Source organism: Danio rerio, chromosome 24 (genome assembly GCF_052040795.2).
Source record: "Danio rerio strain M-AB ecotype USA chromosome 24, GRCz13ab, whole genome shotgun sequence".
In the NCBI taxonomy this organism is placed as follows: Eukaryota; Metazoa; Chordata; class Actinopteri; order Cypriniformes; family Danionidae; genus Danio; species Danio rerio.
In genome coordinates, this window is record NC_141044.1 from 33,413,493 (window position 1) to 33,433,348 (window position 19,856).

General features: G+C 35.7%; 1 protein-coding gene across 12 annotated transcripts in view; it reads left to right on the forward strand.

Moving 5' to 3' along the window:
* plppr5b (phospholipid phosphatase related 5b) overlaps nt 1–19,856 on the forward strand; it is a 107,178-nt gene that overhangs the window by 37,238 nt on the left and 50,084 nt on the right. For 10 of the 12 annotated variants that reach the window (XR_015524267.1, XR_015524268.1, XM_087307994.1 and 7 more), the window contains 1 exon segment: nt 11,282–11,414. Coding sequence is in view for 10 of the 12 variants with exons in the window: in XM_087307994.1 (XP_087164120.1) it covers nt 11,282–11,414 (133 nt within the window). In the remaining 2 variants the exon portion in view is untranslated. 12 annotated transcript variants of the gene reach the window in all.

Sequence of the window (19,856 nt, forward strand, 5' to 3'; positions counted from 1 at the left end):
AAGCTCTTGAACTGGTGTTTTTTTCTACATGCAAACCCTAGTTTTGGAGCCGCATAGACATCGATGACAGCCGTCTGCCACTGACAAGCAGTCAGACTTGATGGATCATCATCCTCTTTCATGTCGACTTGTTGAGGCTTTCCATTTATGTTTCTTCTAAGAACAACTTCTTTTATGTCTTAGTCCACACTTGTATATCAAAGCGGAGTTCACGCTTGAGTGGTGACAGACTTCAGAGGCAATTCAACAAGTAGTCTTCAGTATTGACAACACAATTTTAAAGCAAATCCTCTGTTAGGCTTTCAGACACATATGTAACTACATCCACTTAGCTGTTGTGGCCTCTTTATACTGTATAAGCCTGAATGGATGTTTGAATGATGTTCTAAAAAATCTAATTATTTTTTAACTTTACAAATCGTGCTAACCACTACTGTATGTTCCTGCTAAAACTTCACAGTTAGAGCTGTTATTATATTGAATAGCTTTTGTGTGGCACAGAGTTTTCTTTCAAAGTGGTTATTAATAATTATATGGTACTACTGTATGAGGCTATTGAATTCTTGATTCTGATTGGCTGATGAAAATTCTAAGGAGTGCAATTATTTTCAGCAAGCTGCACTGCTAAAGTAGTTCCATGCAGATCTTGACCGCATTGTAATTTCTCAGCCTACATAATTTAAATGTAAATCGAATGTACAGTTGACGTCAGAATTATTATTTCTCCTGAATTATTAGCCCCCCTGTATATTTTTTCCGCATTTTCTGTTTAAAGGAGAGAAGATTGTTTCAGCATATTTCTTTACATAATCATAATGATTAGATACTAGTATTCAGCTTAAAGTGACATTTAATATAAAGATAAAATAAAGAATCTATTTTTTGTGTGGTCCTTGATCTTTTTGAACATCGAAAAAGATTCTTGAACATTTTTCTGTGTCTGTACTTATGAGTGTTCTGCAGTATTGTAATTATTTATGGTACAGTACTGCATATAATCTGTCTGTGAGTCTAAAAACAAAGTCGATGAACCTGTTACAGTCACCAGCTAACTAGCTACTGCAGATCGCTGGAAAACCTTCACTTTCACTCGAACTACAATCACATCAACATATGGACTACAGATACTTTCATGCACCACACACACACCTGTTCTGGTTTTCTGTTGATTACCCAAACACAGTTGGAAGCTGCTCATAGACTGATTATATGGACTTTAAATACAACACACACACACACACACACACACACACACACACACACACACATATATATATATATATATATATATATATATATATATATATATATATATATATATATATGACCCAGCGACCCAGCGACCTTCTTTCTGTGAGGCAACAGCACTACCTACTACCATTTCACACACACTCACACACACACACACACACACACACACACACACACACACACACACACACACACACACACACACACACACACATATATATATATATATATATATATATATATATATATATATATATATATATATATATATATATATATATATATATATATTAGTCTTTATCTCTTTGTGAGCAGTAATTATCATGCTGTTATGCAAGAACAATTTCAGATGCAAGTCTGACTCTGACAATAAAGTTTAACAACATTAATTATGTAGGCAAGGTAGGGTAATTAGGGTAAATAAATAAAAAAATACCCTAAAATGGTTTTTAAAATTAAAAACATATTTCATTCTACCTGAAATAAAAAAATAAGACTTTCTCCAAAATAAAATAAAAATGTTATTGGAAATACTGTGAAAATCCTTGCCCTGTTAAACATAATTTGGGAAATATTTGTAAAAAAAAATATATATATATATATTATTTTGACTTCAACTGTACACTCAAATGCTTATGAGGAAGAGCTCTTCTGCATTTGCTCTTCTGTAAGTTGGTTATTATGTCATGAAATTAATGTAAACACAGCTCACTTAAACCTTTCTTAACTCATTTCTCAAGTGGTATTAGCAAGGAATCAGATGCAAGCAGAGTATGACTGTTTGTAAAGCATACAATACCATCTGCTGTTAAAAACTAAGCTTAGAATCAATTCAATAAAGAATATCAATGTATTTTCAAAATGAGAATACATTTTTTTTGCTCAATCAAATATGGATATATTGAGTAATAATTTAAATATAATAAAGCTAGAAAACAGAACTCAACAGAGTAAAAACCTGATGATTTCTCACTACATTTACTTTTTTTGTCCAGTACTTTTTTGTAATGACAAATCAAATAAGTTGAGTTCTGTTTTCTACACTGACAAAAAATATTTATATGATTTTTTTAAGGTAAGTGGTTGCAAATAATTTATATGGGCTGAATTTAAACTCAGATTTCCCCCACAGTCCAATAACATGCAGTATAAGTGAAATGGATTAGCTAAATTGACTAATCAATTTGTGTTTGTGTGTGTGTGTGTGTGTGTGTGTGTGTGTGTGTGTGTGTGTGTGTGAATGCAATACTGGGTTGCGGCTGTAAGGGCACCCACTGCGTAAAACATGCGGGAAAAGTTGGCGGTTCAATAGCGAGGCAGTGGCGCAGTAGGTAGTGCTGTGGCCTCACAGCAAGAAGGTCGCTGGGTCACTGGTTCGAACCTCGTCTCAGTTGGCGTTTCTGTGTGGAGTTTGCATGTTCTCCAAGCCTTTGCGTGGGTTTCCTCCGGCTGATCCGGTTTCCCCCACAGTCCAAAGACATGCGGTATATATATAGGTACAGGTGAATTGGGTAGGCTAAAATGTCTGTAGTGTATGAGTGTGTGTGGATGTTTCCCAGAGATGGGGTGTGGCTGAAAGGGCATCCGCTGCGTAAAAACTCGCTGGATAAGTTGGCGGTTCATTCCACTGTGGCGATCCCGGATTAATAAAAGGACAAAGCCGACAAGAAAATGAATGAATGAGTTGGCAGTTCATTCCACTGTGGCGACTCCTGACAAATAAGAAAGTAAGCCGAAGGAAAATAAATTAATTTATAAATGAATTTAACTAAATTTAATAATGTTCAGCTTAATTTGTTGTTTAAATTTAGCCCATATAGAGTGTTTGCAACCACTTACCTTAAAAAATGTTAGTAAATCCAGTGAATAATTTTTTAATAGCTTATTATATTCTCATTATTCAATACATCCACGTTAAACTCCTCAATATTTCTCTCAGTGCATGTGGACCAGATTGAAGAAATGCTCCGTCAACAGAAAATGGGCCTTGAGGAATATGAAATAGCTGTTCATTAACACAGTCCAAACAGATATTCCTCCTTTGTCAACAGTGATCATCTGAGCCCTACAAACCAGCGAGAAACCAACAGATGTTCATGTCTGGCTGAGTGATCGGGACTTCATGCTTGAAATGGTGTGTTTAGAGAGTTTTAGTCCATTAGGTTGGAAATGGTTTTGTTTGCTGATCTACTGTTGAGAATTAACATTGGGCAACTTTGATTGTGCTGTTTATTAGAGTGTCGTTGTGCAGAAATGTATTAACTGTTTTAGTTTTAATCAAAGTTTGTGTGAAAATATAGAGTCATGAAAACTCCCAAGGGTGGCACGTCGTCTCACAGCAAGAAGGTTGCTAATTCGAGTTTCGGCTAAGTCAGTTGGCATTTCTGTGTGGAGTTTGCATGTTCTCTTCGTGTTCATGAGGGTTTCCTCTAAGTGCTTTGGTTTCCCCCACAGTCCAAAGACGTGGTATAGGTAAATTGGATTAACTAAATTGGCCATAGTGTATGTTTGTGATTGAGTGTGTATGGATGTTTTCCAGTGGTGGGTTGCAGCTAGTAGGGCATCCGCTGTGTAAAACATATTCTGGATAAGTAGGTGGTTCATTCCACTGGGGTGACCCCTGATGAATAAAGCAGAAGGAAAATTAATGAATGTATTAAACTCCCAACTGGATCCTTTACTTGTTTCTGCTTAATTTTTGAGACAGGCAGTACTTTCCTCAAAAAATTAAGTTTGCTGTTCGTTCAAACTACTTATTTGAAATGAAAACAACACAATTTTTGAGTTTTTTAGGGGGGCAGCTTTATAGTTTCATGTCTAATCCACTTAAATTTGTAAAAACTAATAAGTTTACTTAATTCCTTCATGTTGTCCCAACATAAATCGGTTTCACACAATTGACATCACAGTTGTCATAGCCAGTGATGAGAATAATGGCGCTATAAATAAACGGTGATACTTTTTTCAGTAATGAGCAATCAAATGAAATACTGTTTCCCCAGTTACAACGCGTTTACTGACAATAAAAAAAAATGTGCGTTACTAAAATTCAGAACACTGAAGCGGTTTTCATCCTGTAAAATCCAACAGTCAACTTGATCAAATGAAATAAGACTCAGACTCAACTTTATTATCCTGTTTAGGGAAACAAAAAATGCAGCAAGATGCCGTAACACAGGAGATGTGTAATGTAATGTTCACATTAATAAAATATTACCCCACAACATACAATACATCAAATTGTAGGTGCATCTCCCTCCTCCCTTGACTCATATTTAATGACCTAATGGCCACCATTATAAAAGAATTTGTAACCCTATTTGTCCTGTAAATAGGAACTCTAAAACAACGTCCTGATGGCAACAGCTGAAACACTGAGTACAACGGGTGATCCAGGGTGGATAGGATACCCTGAGTTCTCTTTAAAACACCAGTATGGTAAATTACCGTTGGATCAGTTTGGTTTAAACCAATGATCTTGCCTGCCACCTTCGCCAGGCTACTCAACCTGTTCTTGTTTGACACACTCAGATTACCGTACAAAGCTACAATGCAGAGAGATAAAACAGATTTAATAAATTGTTTAGTTTTTGAACTTAAATGGTTTGTTACAATCGGTTTCGTCAAATGGTTGGGGTTACCTTAGCTTATTGGGTTTTGAAGTATGTCAGCAGCCCCTCTCTCAGCCACATAACCAATCAGCAATGATTATTGGTGTGTTTGTAAACATTGTGTAACTGAGACAGCCGATTCGAATGTTATCCCTTGATTGTATGGGCATTATCAGTGCTTATCAGCTGATAGATATGGGCCAGTAGGGGTCTTCTGCCCCTACTGGTAGACTTAGAAGGCTGTTATCATCCATCCACATGGTTAATCAGCTATAGATCACAAACGGTTGCGACCGGAAGTTAATGATAATTATTTATATTATTTATTGAATTTACTATTAATTGTATTTTTTTAATGTCTACCCCTACCCCAACTCTAAACCTAACCATCACAGTGATGGAAAAACAGCTCTTTATCAGGAGTCTTATCCATTAGTACAGCTGATTAACCATGTGGATGGATGATAACAGCCTGAAGGTAAAAGTCATACTAGATGAATTATGCTGAATTGTGATAGCGTTAATACTGTAGATTCGTGTCTACTCATTATTTGTAACCAAGGTGTGCAGTATGAATGTTATTTCATTATTAATAATGCCTTTTTAGAAATGTAATTAATTTTATTTATTGTATAGTATGGAGAGCTCTGCTATCCTTTTGGGATTAATAAAGTCTAAACAAACAAACTAACTAACAAACAAACAAACTAAAGAGAAGTATTACCATGTAATGTACTGTCGGATTGAAGCCTAATGCTTAGGACTATAGCCTGTAAAGATTTAACCCCATTATTCTAATGCAGATTAGTTCTTTGTCTTTATGGGTCAAATAGGAAAAGGGGTTTCCAGGAATCAAACAATTAAAGTGTTACAAAATACATTTAAATGTGCATTTTTTGTGTTATTTACACAATACACACACTGTGACTAAAATGTTATTCAATGTAGCAGTACAGCAAAATCTTACCAGGCTTAATTAGAATCTTTTGACAATTTTGTCAAATATGTAAACATTTTAGAATGTTTATTATTGATTTATTTTGTTGTTGTTTTCTAAATTTGTTCACAATTTTAACAACACACAGGCAATTTTAAAAGCACAAAGTGAAAACACAGAACTAAAACTTCACGTTTACTATGTTTTTTTAAATTACAATGGAGTAAATGGGCGACACAGTGGTGCAGTGGTTAGCACCATCGCCTCACAGCAAGAAGGTCGCTGGTTTGAGCCTTGCTTTGCCAGTTGGCATTTTTTTGTGTAAAGTTTACATGTTCTCCCCATGTTGGCGTGGGTGCTCCAATTTCCACCACAGTCCAAAGACATGCGCTATAAGTGTATTGGGTAAGCTAAATTGTAATGCTCCTCCAGGTTGGGAGTTGAGCGTTGGGCTAACGACCCACCTCCTAAAAAAATATAGATGTTAGGAAACACCAACATGGTGCAGCTTACGAATATCCACTTTATTATAAATGGCCTTTGGAGTAAGCAAGTAAAATAAAAGTGTATGTGGTCGATTTTGTGTGTGTTTGTGTTAAAAAGATAAAGTTAAAAAGAAAGTGTTCCATGAATATCATAAAAAGTCAAATCAAAGATGAAATGCAATCATCAGAATAAATGTTTAAATCTTTATTCTGTGCTTCATCACCATCCTTCAAATCACTTTGTTCCAATCCGCTTGTTAAGTGTGACGTCACGCGAATCGGCTTCCAGATCCAAGCGCTCTATTCAACTGAATGCGGAGACTCATGAAATGGTTATTATAAACGTTTACAAAGTGATTTAATACTTCCGAAAAATCACAATCGCAATATATATGTCCATGCCTAATATCCGATGATCAGAGAGTGATTCATTTTTTTGTAAATTGTTAAAATTTTGGTATTTGTGATGCAGCAAGCCCAGAGATTGTTGTGTACACTGTCACTTTATATAAAATTAACTTTATAGTGTGATATGAATTAAAAGTGATCATAAAACAAATAATTTCTCAACTTAAATGAGTGGTGCTTGGACCCAGAAACAGTATTACATACGTCACCAACACGTCATCACTTAACAAGCAGATCGTGTGAGTGCAAGGCGTGGCTATCATTTTGTTTGACCAATAGGGTCACAGGTGGTATAAAAATAGCATACTTCATCTCCAATATCATCATGAAGACGACAAAATATCATTATTCAGAGCACATCATTCTAAAGACAAATTTGTCTTCGTAATCTATCATTAAAATCGAATTTCTTTTTCAGCCAGCATTATTTTTCAGCCCTCTAACTACCTGTCAAACAGAGACCATTTTTCACAACCCATGAATTCCTAATGGATAAAATCAAGCGTCTTTTCTACCTTGAATATCCTTTTTCCCCCACTTTAAAGTTACTAACACTATATTGATTTATTTCCCTACAGTAATGTTTTAATGGTCTTAAATAAGTATTTTACACAATCAGGATATGTGTTATAAATCCAATTAATAGTCACCCTAATGTAATTAATTTGATTGACGGTGTTGGTTTAAATCGATTTTTCTGAACGATATCTTAGGGAAATATAAAAACGCAAATGTGTGCTTCCGAGGTATTTTGTTTCTGTCTTTTCTGATCATTCTCTTTTCTGCTAGTTGCTCATAACCTAGATTCAGCTGTTTGTGTGTAAAGCCTTGAGCGCTTGTGCTACTGTTTTGAAGTAAGGAGGGGGGCAAAGAGGCCACCAAACCCGTATGCTTCTCTACCCCATTTTCATGTGATGGTTTATGCGGTTTGAGACTGTGAGATTAAGTCTCCCAGCTTTTAGAAGTGGAAGATCCCGCTTGCATGTTTAAGCCCCAAAAGCAAACCCTCAAAGAGCTGGACAAGCTCTTAAATCACTCTGACAGATCAGGAAGAGCCTCGAGCTTCTTCATCCTGGTCTCTTTACCTCTGTCCATCACAAAATCCCTGCATTCGTGGACTGCAGAAAAGGAAGAAATGCCTCATTAGATACGTTTTATTGCTTAAACTCAGGCCCACGCAAAAATCTGCATGCACAGAAATCTGCAGATATCGTTACTTATGTAGATGTGTGTAAATATACATTTATTCAGTTTTTATATTCATTTAAGTAATCTTATTTAATAGTATGCAAATGTTTACATGATTTGGATACAAAAGCTTTTCTTTTAGTTGATATATTACTGTATATTTGGGACATTTTTTACCAAGTTAATGGTTCTAAATGGATTTGTATTGTAAACTTTAAATATAAGTAACATTTTTTTTTTTATTTGAAGTGTTTAGTTTTTAGATACGATACTCTCAAATTCATTCCACATTTGCAGATTTTGTACAAAACTCTTTGCAAAAATAGCAAAAAAAATAAATAAATCACATATTCTGTCTGAAAAACATATTGTGTCTGGCCCTTCTTATAGTGTACTTTTAACTTCACTTTAGTTGTATATATTTTTTCCATGTTATAATGAGTTTTTATCCTAACCGTCCATGAAAGAAATGTGTGAAGTTTCTATTTTAGAAAAGGTTTATATTTCATCAATGTCCTGGCTGAAAAACAGCATAAACTACATTACGATGATTACCTCAGGTACTAATTATGTGCATTATACCGTGTTAAATGCTACGTGCCTGAGTTTTGCATACTATGGGTGTAATGGATCACGGTTGGTCCGTGATTCGTACGAATCATAATCCACGGTTCAGAACACAGGTGACCCGTTTATTCATTAATTTTTTCATTTATATTTATTCTAAATATTTAACAATCTCAGAGAGATTGCCTCTCGCGTCATTTAAAACACGTATGAAAGCATTTAGGCTTTCCTTTATTATAGAATTGTGATGAAAGAAGTTGTGGTAGGTTATTCGGGATGTGGTGGGTTTCTTAGGTTATTAAAGGTGTTTTCTGTCACTACTTGTTTAGCCTGCATTAATGCATTTAGTGTAAGCTGCATGATGAATCATTGAAAGATCGGGATCTCAACACCCACGCAATATAAATGATAAATGATGGGGATTTGCATATGTTTATTCATACTTCCAATCGCTGCATTCAAATCTGTGGTTGAAAAACGCAAAAAATCAAGAGATTCAGTCTTTAGTCTTTTGAGTTAGTCATGAAGTTACAGTCAAATAACACAGAAGTACTAGGATAAGTTTATACAGTAGTTAATTAAAGTTAATATATTTAGTATGGTTTATATAGTTAATGTAGTTAGATAAAATCACTGATTTTTATGGTAAAGATTAAAGTCACCATTGTATGCATTTAACTTAGAGCTTAAAAATGAAAGTTGGAGGCAGCAATCACACCAATAGGTGGTGACAACCAGCCATCCAAAGTATGCCACTGAATAATTCTTCAAAAATCATCCATCTAGCAATGAAACATGAAGTTTTATGAGTGAATAGCTCATGAAAATTAATATGGACTGTACAAATTATGTTAGATTTCTACATTTAGCATTAGCAGCAACAGCAGTAGTAACAGTGAATTTTTCACAGTACTGAATCTCTTACAATTTATTTTTTATTCAGCTGATGATTTCTTCATTTTATTTAAAATAAAACTACAGGCTTTTAGTTCTGTTTGTTAAAACCAAAAGTTCCTTGCAGTACTGTTTTTGTAATAAATGGAAAGCAAATTACATTTCTGGCTGATCTTAAAAATGGTCCAATCCGTGACCAAAAAAAAAAACCAAAAAAAAAAAAAAATGTCATCCAAACCATAAAGTTTGTGATTCGTTACATCACTGTTTAATAACAGTTTACATTAAATTTATTGTCATACTGAAAGCAGAAGTAGATAGTTCACCTCAGGTCTTGAAAATAAAATAAATTCTAAAAATATAATAGTACACTACTCACTGAACCGCCTCTGAACGGTTTTATTTAAATGTTTCTATTAAATGTTTCTTTGTTTTATTTAAATGTTGTCATATATGGCAGGCAAATTGTTTATCGCTCTCGTTGAAAAATTCTAATTTTGTCTATTTTTGAGAACTGTCAGATGAAATAAAAAGTAGAACTAAGTATATTTCTATTTAAATGTACTTGACCACAAGAGCATTTATATTTATTTCTATGAGGTTTTGACATCTGGAAGTGGTTGAAAAAATAGGCCCCATTTGCAGCTACCTTTAGCATGATCTACTTGTGATTGGATTGACAAAATAAATGCATCTTAAAGATAGATGTAAGCAATGTGTAATTGTTCAAGGGAGGGGCTAAAATGGGAGTGCATGGTGACAGCATCGAGTGACGGACGGTCGTTTCAGATGTGAAGCAATGTCTTAAAACTTGATTCATTTTTTTCATTTTTTGAATAGCACACTGATAAGTCAATAAATGTATGACCAAAAACGTGCAGTCCGTTAAGAAAGTGAAATTTGATTTCATTGCTCATGATGCTTTTGATAAATCTCATTGTTTTTGTGTGCTTTTTTTATAGTATTTTATAAAAAATGTCATTACTTTTCTCTTCGTGAAGTTTCGTAAACTAATTTCGAGAGGAGCATGTGATATGATTGAGCACTACTGGCTACTCATATGTAATCAGTAATAATCCAATTAGATTGATCCAAGTTTACAATAAATGGACCGATTTTTTTTTCCTACTGCTCTATCTTTATTTTGGAAGAAACCCCCCTTCCACCCCATCTCCTCCTTTTCCTCCCTTTCTTAAGGGAAGCTCTTGAGACCTACACGATCTCAGATCCCCTTGTATGCTTATTGCCTTGGGCTCAATCATCTCCAAGCTCAGGGTTCTCTCTCGGGACAGCATGCCAAACCTGCTATTAATGCCAAACATATCTACTGTAAGTAGGAACTCTTGAAGAATGGTTTAACAAAGGTCACATAGTTGATGATGAATAACGTGACCAATAATATTAATCTTACTGACCGAATGATTCAGTATATAGCGTGAAAAGGCCTCCAGTCAAGGCAAGGCTTCTGTTCGCATCAATATTGCAACACTTCATCTGCTAATGCATGCAAATAAGGGCAGAGCAGATTCTAATTTGGATTTATGGGATTGAAATAATGCCCATTCTCATAATGAGCATCAGCTCAATAAAACACAGCACATTTATTACTATTATTATGAGTCTTTTGGCAGAACCTGCAGGCTTCAACAATGCACCCAGAGAATAATCAGTATATTGTTTCTGTTTTCGGCTTGTTGTAATTTGTAATCTTTTTTTTCCTCAATGATTTGTTTTGTGACTTTAAAAAAAAAAAAAAAAAAAAAATATATATATATATATATATATATATATATATATATATATTAGTCAGAACTTCCTAGCAACCATTCTTAACACCCTAGCAATCAAACCAAGCTTCAAAGTAATACATGTTTTTACATCTCTTTGAGAATATGTAAAAGCACAGCAGCTAATTTGACACTGTCTGATTTGTGTTTCAGATCACCGTGACAGAAACGGTGTTGTTCTTGATACAGTACACGTCCAAAGATCTTGACAGTCGAGAGAAGACCATGGTGACTGGGGACTGCTGTTACCTCAATCCATTAGTGCGGAGAACTTTTCGTTTCCTTGGTAAGTCTCAGCGGCTCATGTACTTCATTTTTTACTCCTTTTTAATGATCTTTTTACATTGAATGTGGAGCTTTTAGGACTGGCATGTAATTTGCAGTTGAACCATGGGAATTACTCGGAAGTGGTTTGTCCTCCTCAAAAGAGAGAGGTTGGACCAACCAGCGGTAAGTGCATTAGTGTCTAAAACCCTGGTATTTTTAGGCTGAAATGTATGTGAAGGCAGAAATTCGAAACACTTATTCTTCTTAAAAGGATAGTTTAAGTGAATAAACATTGTGGCATCAACTTAACCTCACATATAACTTTTTATTTTTTAATGTATTATGATGTTAATAATAAAAATAATAATTTCTATAATAATAATAATAAAAAGATTCATCTGTATTTAGCACTGCTCTATGTAAAGGCACAATATAAAAATAATTAAAATGTCTATAAACGTCAAAGATTTACAGTAAACTACTGTATTTAATTAATTTTTGTCAATGGTAATGCATCAATGTTTTAAAATAGTAACACCTACACATTGTACTTTTGTTACATAAACAAAAGTACAACCAAAAGCAGGTGGTGATGAGAATGTCATATAAAGAGCCAATGCTTATCCGCTAGCAGAGAAACATGCTGATATGTTGAAGGTATCCATAGATATTTACACCAGATATCGCATACGGGCCCTGAGCATGCGTCAATACCAACGCCATATTTGTACAGTGCTTCCAGAACAAAAGTCATTCAATCGCACTTAGTCAAGACTAAAGCCAATCTGAAGATGCTGGACTTTAGTGCTGTGTACGGGTGTAGTAATGAGCAAACAAAGAAAACAAAGCATAAAGGCAGAACATTTCATAGGTAAGATTTCCATTTTTACGATTTTGTATGTTATGAACTTTTGTGCTCGACAAGTAGTGTTATTGATTATAAAGCCTGGTTTATACTTCTGCGTCAAGTGACTGGCGTAACCCACGGCGCATGCAACATGCATAGCTATGCATTTATACTTCTGCGCGCTGTCTCTGTTGGTCTGCGTTAACTTAACTTCCGAAGCGCTAGTGGACAGTGAGGTGTAAATGTTCCTCTGTGTCGAGTTTCTTCGCTGCTGTTTTGTTTTTTCGGAACGCTTTCTGAATGTAAAAGTGGCTTAAACTCGCTCATTTTGAGGCAGAAACTGACGGACATGCAACAATTTTAACTATGAGGTGAACACAAAACAAAACTTCCCATCCGGAGCTCCTTCATGGGACTCCACTCTTGTAAACAATCGCTCCATCGGGCAAACGCCGCTCGCTTGGCTCTCGGGCCCGCCCTGACTCGTCATCGCTACCAAGCCGACCTATCACAGAGCTTGCGCTACGCGTCGTTGCGACATGTAGTTACATTTTTTGAAAGGTGCACGTCAGCGACGCCGACGGCCACGGCGTAGGGCTATGCGTCAACGCGTAGGCTGCGCCGTAGCATACGCGTGCGCTTGATGCAGAAGTATAAATTAGCTTTAACACAATCACTGCTGCATTGATCATAAGGCAAAGTAGCACCAACTTGCACTAAATTCTAAACTTATGCTAGTTTAATTCTAAGCTTATGCTAATTAAAACTGCCAGCAATGAAAATGAAATATGACAACAAGATGCTGTGGTGCCAGAAACGTAAAGTTTTTTAAGTAACTTATAAGGGTGCCTGTTACGGCCCAAAACCCAAAACTGGCTTTATTTGTAAAATAAAGGTTTGAGCCGAACATAAGAAAGACACAGACGCTTGAATATGACAAATTGACATCCTGTCAATAAATCTTTTCATCTCATTATATCAAATTTGCAATTGAGACAACATAAAGATGATTAACAAATCATGTAGACAGGTAGGGCAGCTAAACAAAACAGTTCCCGGACTAGAACTGTTCCTACAGGACAGATCTTACTTTGAGCTCCCGTGAAAGGACTAATAAAGGTAAGTCCTGCGGGCCACTGCTTTCCTTTGCTAAACTAAATAAATAACAAAAGTGACTATGAAAAATAATGTTCACTACCTGCTACAAAATAAACAAAGTATCAAAATAGTTCCTAACCACCCCCATATTCAATTGGCTTCATCACTGTCTCCTCTCCACCAATCAGCTGGTGTGTGGTGTGTGGTCTGGCGCAAAATTCCTGCCGTCGCGTCATCCAGGTGGATGCTACATACTGGTGGTGGATGAGGAGATCCCCCCCATTGTGTGGAGTGCTTTGAGTGCCCAGAAAAGCGCTATATAAATGTAAGGAATTATTATTATTATTATTATTATTATTATTATTATTATTTTATTATTATTATTAAAATAAACAAACGAAGCAAAATAGTTAACACATTTAGAAAGCTAAAGGATCAAAAAGTTAACAAAAACATGACATTGAAAAGAACGTCATGTGGATTGATCCTGGCATGCGTGGAGCGCCACCAGCCAGACACCCTGAACACAAGCCAATGAGAGTATGCAAGAGAGAAGAGACTGAGCCGCCATTGCCTTGGCGAAAATTACAAATAATTGAATATTGCAAATAGAATATTGACCTTATTCTAAAATGCGGAAGTGCGCCTGTTTTCGCTATTGTTTTAAAACTTCCGATTCAGACGCCTATGGGAGAAATGACTTGAAATAATAAACGGCAGAAAACGGTCAAACTACTTGCTCTACAAACAAATGTTTGCATGAATATACAGACCAAGTAGAAGAATATAATAAGAGAATATCAGTTTGCAACATCAAACTTCAAAACGAGCAGTTTTTAATGTCTAAAAATGAATGGAAGTGAATGAGACCGGGAGTCTTGAGCTTAAAAGATTCAAATGGCTCCGCCCGCTCGTCTGCGGAGAATAAGGTAAATACCATTCACATCAGAAAGGTGGATATGCACATTAAGACGCATGGTTCACACGAATCGTTCATAATGGAGATTTATTTACAAACGAATCGCTCCCTCCATTAGAATTAGAAGTTAAATAAGGAGAGGAGGTGTGTTTCAGGACACAGATTAGGGGTTGGACCCCCTTTTGCCTTCAGAACTGCCTCAATCATTTGTGGCATAGATTCAATGATGTACTGGAAATATTCCTCAGAGATTTTGGTCCATATTGACATGATAGCATCACGCAGTTTTGTTTGTTGTCTCCCGTTCCACCACATCCCAAAGGTGCTCTATTGGATTGAGATCTGGTGACTGTGGAGGCCATTTGAGTACAGTAAACTCACTGTAATGTTTTAGAAACCAGTCTGAGATGATTTGTGCTTTATGACATGGTGTGTTATTCTGCTAAAAGTAGCCATCAGAAGATTCTGAAACAGCCAATACTGTGGTAATAAAGGGATGGACATGGTCAGCAACAATAATCAGGTTGGCTGTAGGCGCCACAGTAGGCTGTGGCGTTGATACAGTGCTCAGTTGGAGCTAATGGGCCCAAAGCGTGCCAAAAATATCCTCTACACCAGGGGTCACCAAACTTGTTCCTGGAGGGCCGGTGTCCTTCAGATTTTAGCTCCAACTCTAATTAAACACACCTGAACAAGCTGATCAAGGTCTTACTAGGTATACTTGAAACATCCAGGCAGGTGTATTGAGGCAAGTTGGAGCAAAACCCTGCAGGGACACCGGCCCTCCTGGACTGAGATTGGTGACCCCTGCCCTACACCATTACACTACATCATTACATGGTGTGGTCTTCTGCTGTTGTAGCCCATCCGCCTCAAGGTTGGACGTGTTGTGCGTTCAGAGATGCTCTTCTGCGTACCTCGGTTAAACGAGTGGTTATTTGAGTTCATGTTGCCTTTCTATCAGCTGAAACCAGTCTGACCATTCTCCTCTGACCTCTGGCATCAACAAGGCATTTGCGCTCACAGAAGTGCCGCTCACTAGATATTTTCTCTTTTTCAGGCCATTCTCTGTTAACCCTAGAGGTGATTGTGCGCTGAAATCCTAGTAGATCAGCAGTTTCTGAAATACTCAAATCAGAGTCTGGCACGAACAACTATGCCGCGTTCAAAGTCACTTACAGTAAATCACCTTTCTTCTGATTCTGATGCTCAGTTTGAACTGCAGCAGATCGTCTTGACCATGTCTACATGCCCTAATGCATTGAGTTGATGCCATGTGATTGGCTGATTAGAAATTTGTGTTAATGAGCATTTAGACAGGTGTACCTAATAAAGTGGCCGGTGAGTGTAAATGGAAGGGGTCAGTGTCACACAACTACTAAATATGGGAACACGCATGACACTAAAGTAATGCCTTAAGCATTATTTATCAATATTATGTAACATAAAATCTGTACTGTACAAAAAAATTGGAAAAGTGTCATGCAGGAAGTTATGGGTAAGTCATTTTACTGTTATTCATATTAATAAAGCTTAGCCTACTGCTAATCAGGTTCCAGGTTATTACTCTAGCATTTTTACACTTTGGGCTCTATTTTGACAGTCCATGCGCATAGAGCAAAACGCAGGGCGCAAACGCGTTCAGGGTGTGTCAGAATGCATTTTTGCTAATTTAAGGACGGGAAAATCCGCTTTACGCCGTGGCACATAGTCTAAAAGGGTTGAGTTTATTTTCTTAATGAGTTATAGGTGTGTTTTGAGAATAAACCAATCAGAGTCTCATCTCCCATTCCCTTTAAGAGCCAGCTGCGTCGCGCCATAAGCTTATTTGCTACACTGAAAAAAATTATTCAAACATGATTCCTTGGATTTACTCAATTTTTTTACGTTAAGTGGTTGTAAACAATTTATTTGTGTTGAATTTAAACAAACAAATTAAGTTGAAGTTTGTTCAATTTAATTTGTTTGTTTAAATTCAACACAAATAAATTGTTTGCAACAGTTCTGCATGCAACACTTTTTTCAGTGTATTTACATGACGCAAAGTAAGTGGAAGTGGAAAACATTTCACAAGCAAACAGTTAACAGTTTTTTTTTTTTTACAGAAAACAGATAAACAGAGCATCTGCCGTGCAGAATGAGAGATAAATGATCTTCTTTCACTTTTGCTCTCGTGGATAGGGAAACCTTTACGCACAGACATCAATTAGCCTATGAATAATTAATTGCGTTTGTTAAGCGCAAAGATTTGTTTCAAAACTATTTATAAATTCAGTTCTAATTTCCAGCAAACAAATAAATGAACAATATTAACAAAGTGTGTTCAAAAACCTGAGTTATATCCTAAAACACATGTTGTGCCCCATATGGTCTAAAATTCTGCAAGTGGGCAAATCTAAGCTTGTTTTTAATAAAACAAATATAAATATGGATATAATAAATAATACTTCTAATAATGATAACATTATACAAAAGCAAATTGTTATGAATGAACTGAAAAAGCCTCCCGAGATGAAGAAGACATAAACGGAGTGATTTTTCATATTTATGTAGGCTAGAAAATAATATGTTTTGTAATATTTTAATCCTTTATATGTATATCCTATATATTTTCTAATTATATCCTATATATATATATCCTTAATATTTAAATTTTTTCATATGTAAAGATATTTGCGTATTGCTCTACATCTTGTGTGTAGGCTAATAAGCAGTGTGTACGCGAGGCGCAACTCTGCACGGAGTTTAGACCGGGTTTGTTTTGGTCTAATGAAAAATCTTATATAATTTCTCAAAATAGCAACGCGCCAGCGGTCCGCCTCAGAACGCCTTTCTTTTTAGACCAGAACTCCTATGGGCAAACATATGAGCGCAAATGCATTTGCTATTTAAACAACGTGGTTCAAAACAGCAAAACGACACTTGCGCCAAGCTGAAACTAGCAAATAACATTTGCGCCGCGCCTTGCGCCACACTGCGCCGGATGTATGATAGGGCCCTGTGTCTTACTGTTAAACTCACAGCCATTTTTATAACAGTATGTTTTCTGCTGTCAGTGTAACCTTACATGCCTTAAAACATCACAATAGCAAAGCCTTTTCAATCACATCACACACTTAATGCAGTTTAGCAAATTAGGACCATACTTAATCTGCGTTGTCTCTCTTTAGCTCACACTTTCGTTCTCCCAGTTAAATTTCCCCCCTTTTCTCTCAATTTCCTCCTCTAATGCGTTAGTGTTTCGTGAGATAAAGAAATGGCAATGACATGGATTATTAAGCTGATCCTCAGAGAAAATCCAATCCCATCTCCTATTAATTTCTGCCGTAAATGGCTCCTATTCAAAACAGACATTCTCATTTTCCAGCAGAATATACAGTACTTAAAGAAATAGTTTCACATGCCTTAGTCATCCGAGCTGTGGGATTGCTGGACATCTGACGGCATTAGAGGTCTTAAAGGCAAATCAGATAAGCAGAATTGTTCCTAAGCCTCCTGCTGGGTGCTGAGAAGATCACCTTTACTTTACTGACAGCATCTGTCACTGTTCCACTGTCAATATGGCCTAGAGGAAATCGGATCTATCTCAGAGCAAAGCGTCTTTTGTAACGTTTGACTCCTCATTTGACTCCACAAAAAGTATTGTCATGATGGTTTAAACTACATCAGTGACATTTGTGTATTTGATGAGAAATTTCAAGCTCAAAATCTGTTTTATTTTTCCTTCGTTCATATCTCCATGACTCTCAGGAAAATAAATATTTTCCAATTGCTTCTATTCTTAATTTCCCCAATTGCTTGAGAGGCAATGATCATACTGGAAACATATTTTGGATTTTATTTTAAAGATATCATGTGTCCACTACTGTGTCGTGCAGTGCATTACTAAAGTCAGCTTTGGAATTATGACTGGCACTACAGTCACTACAGCAATTTCATTTCAAGGAACTTAATAGTTTTCCTTCATAGAAGCTGGAAATCAGAGTTTTCTGAAGCCATGCATGGATGATTGTCATTTTAAAAAATGAAAAATACATGCACTCTTTAAAATTCTCTTTGCTTCTTGACTCATTCATTCATTTTTTGCCATATACTGAAAGCAGCCGCAGTAGCAGCAGATTTTGAAAATAAAATAAACTGTTAGAGATCAAACTTTAAAACTGTGAAATATGCAAACCAACATATATCAGTGATTCAGCATACTCATTTAATAATGTTAAACAATCTGCGTCTCATTTCGGAGTCTGTTACTGTCCACCGGAGGTCACATTTCGATCATGGGCGCTTAGTTTGAGAGCCTTTCTGAATGAATGAATGAATGAATGAATAAAAGAAATGAAATATGCAGGTTTCCACCAAGGCAACCCAGGGTGCTGAAGTATAAGTGGCTAAACTGGCATTGGGCATGTTAAAGTGATCAAAACAAAGACAGACGTTCCAGCACATAACAGACATTTTCAAAGAACTGATAAAAAACAAACAATATGTGTAGAAACTGATTGAAATTTAAGTCAAAATTGACAGAAAGTCCACTGCAGCTGTCAGATCGTACTCATATTTTATAATAGAGACATCAAATTGCATTGTTATTTAAGTAATTAATCCATTCATTTACCAAAGATGGAATACAGGGACGGTTTACCAAAAATTAAAAAAATCTGCCATCATTTACTGATCCTCCACTTATTCTAAGCCTATTTCTTTCTTTCTTTCTTTCTTACTTTCTTTCTTTCTTTCTTTCTTTCTTTCTTTCTTTCTTTCTTTCTTTCTTTCTTTCCTTTCTTTCTTTTCTTTAACACAAAAAATGTGCATGATGTACAAAATGTACTGAGGAATGTTGGGAAAAAGCAGCCATTGACTTCTATAATATTTCTTTTCTAGCATGAATGTCAATGTTTTTTTTTTCCAACATTCTTCAGAATATCTTGTTTTGTGTTCAGCAGAACAAGGAAATTCATAAATGTTTATAACCACATGAGGATGAGTAAATGATAAATAACCTTTCATTTTTGAGGTGAACTACTGTACCCCTTTAAATTGGTCACAAATGCTAGTAAAGAGACTTGATGCAGAAGATAAATGCATTTTTTTTTCATCTTATATTTTGGAAAAAAAAAAAAATTATACAGAAAGATTAAGCTGCCTGCAGCTAAATTGTTTTCAACGGTGATATTAACGATGCAAGTTTATTTTGCATCAATTTAGCATATTTCAATTATTTCTGAAGGATTAGGTGACAGTGAAGACTGGGGTAATGATGCTAAAAAAAAAAAAAAAAATCAGCATCGCATGACAGGAATATATTTGCTTTTGAAAATATATTCAAATTAAAAAATAAAACATTCAGTTTAAATTAAAATAATATTTCAGTATATCACTATTTATGTGTTTATAAATGAGCAAATGTTTCAAAAACATTATAAAAACACACTGACCTCAAACTTCTGAATAGTAGCGTACTATATGAATATGTAAATTCACAATATTCACAATACAGAACAAGCTAAATGTACAGTTGAAGTCAAAATTATTCACAAATTATGTTTAACAGAGTAATGAAAGTTTTCTTCTGGAGAAAGTCATATTTAGTTTTATTT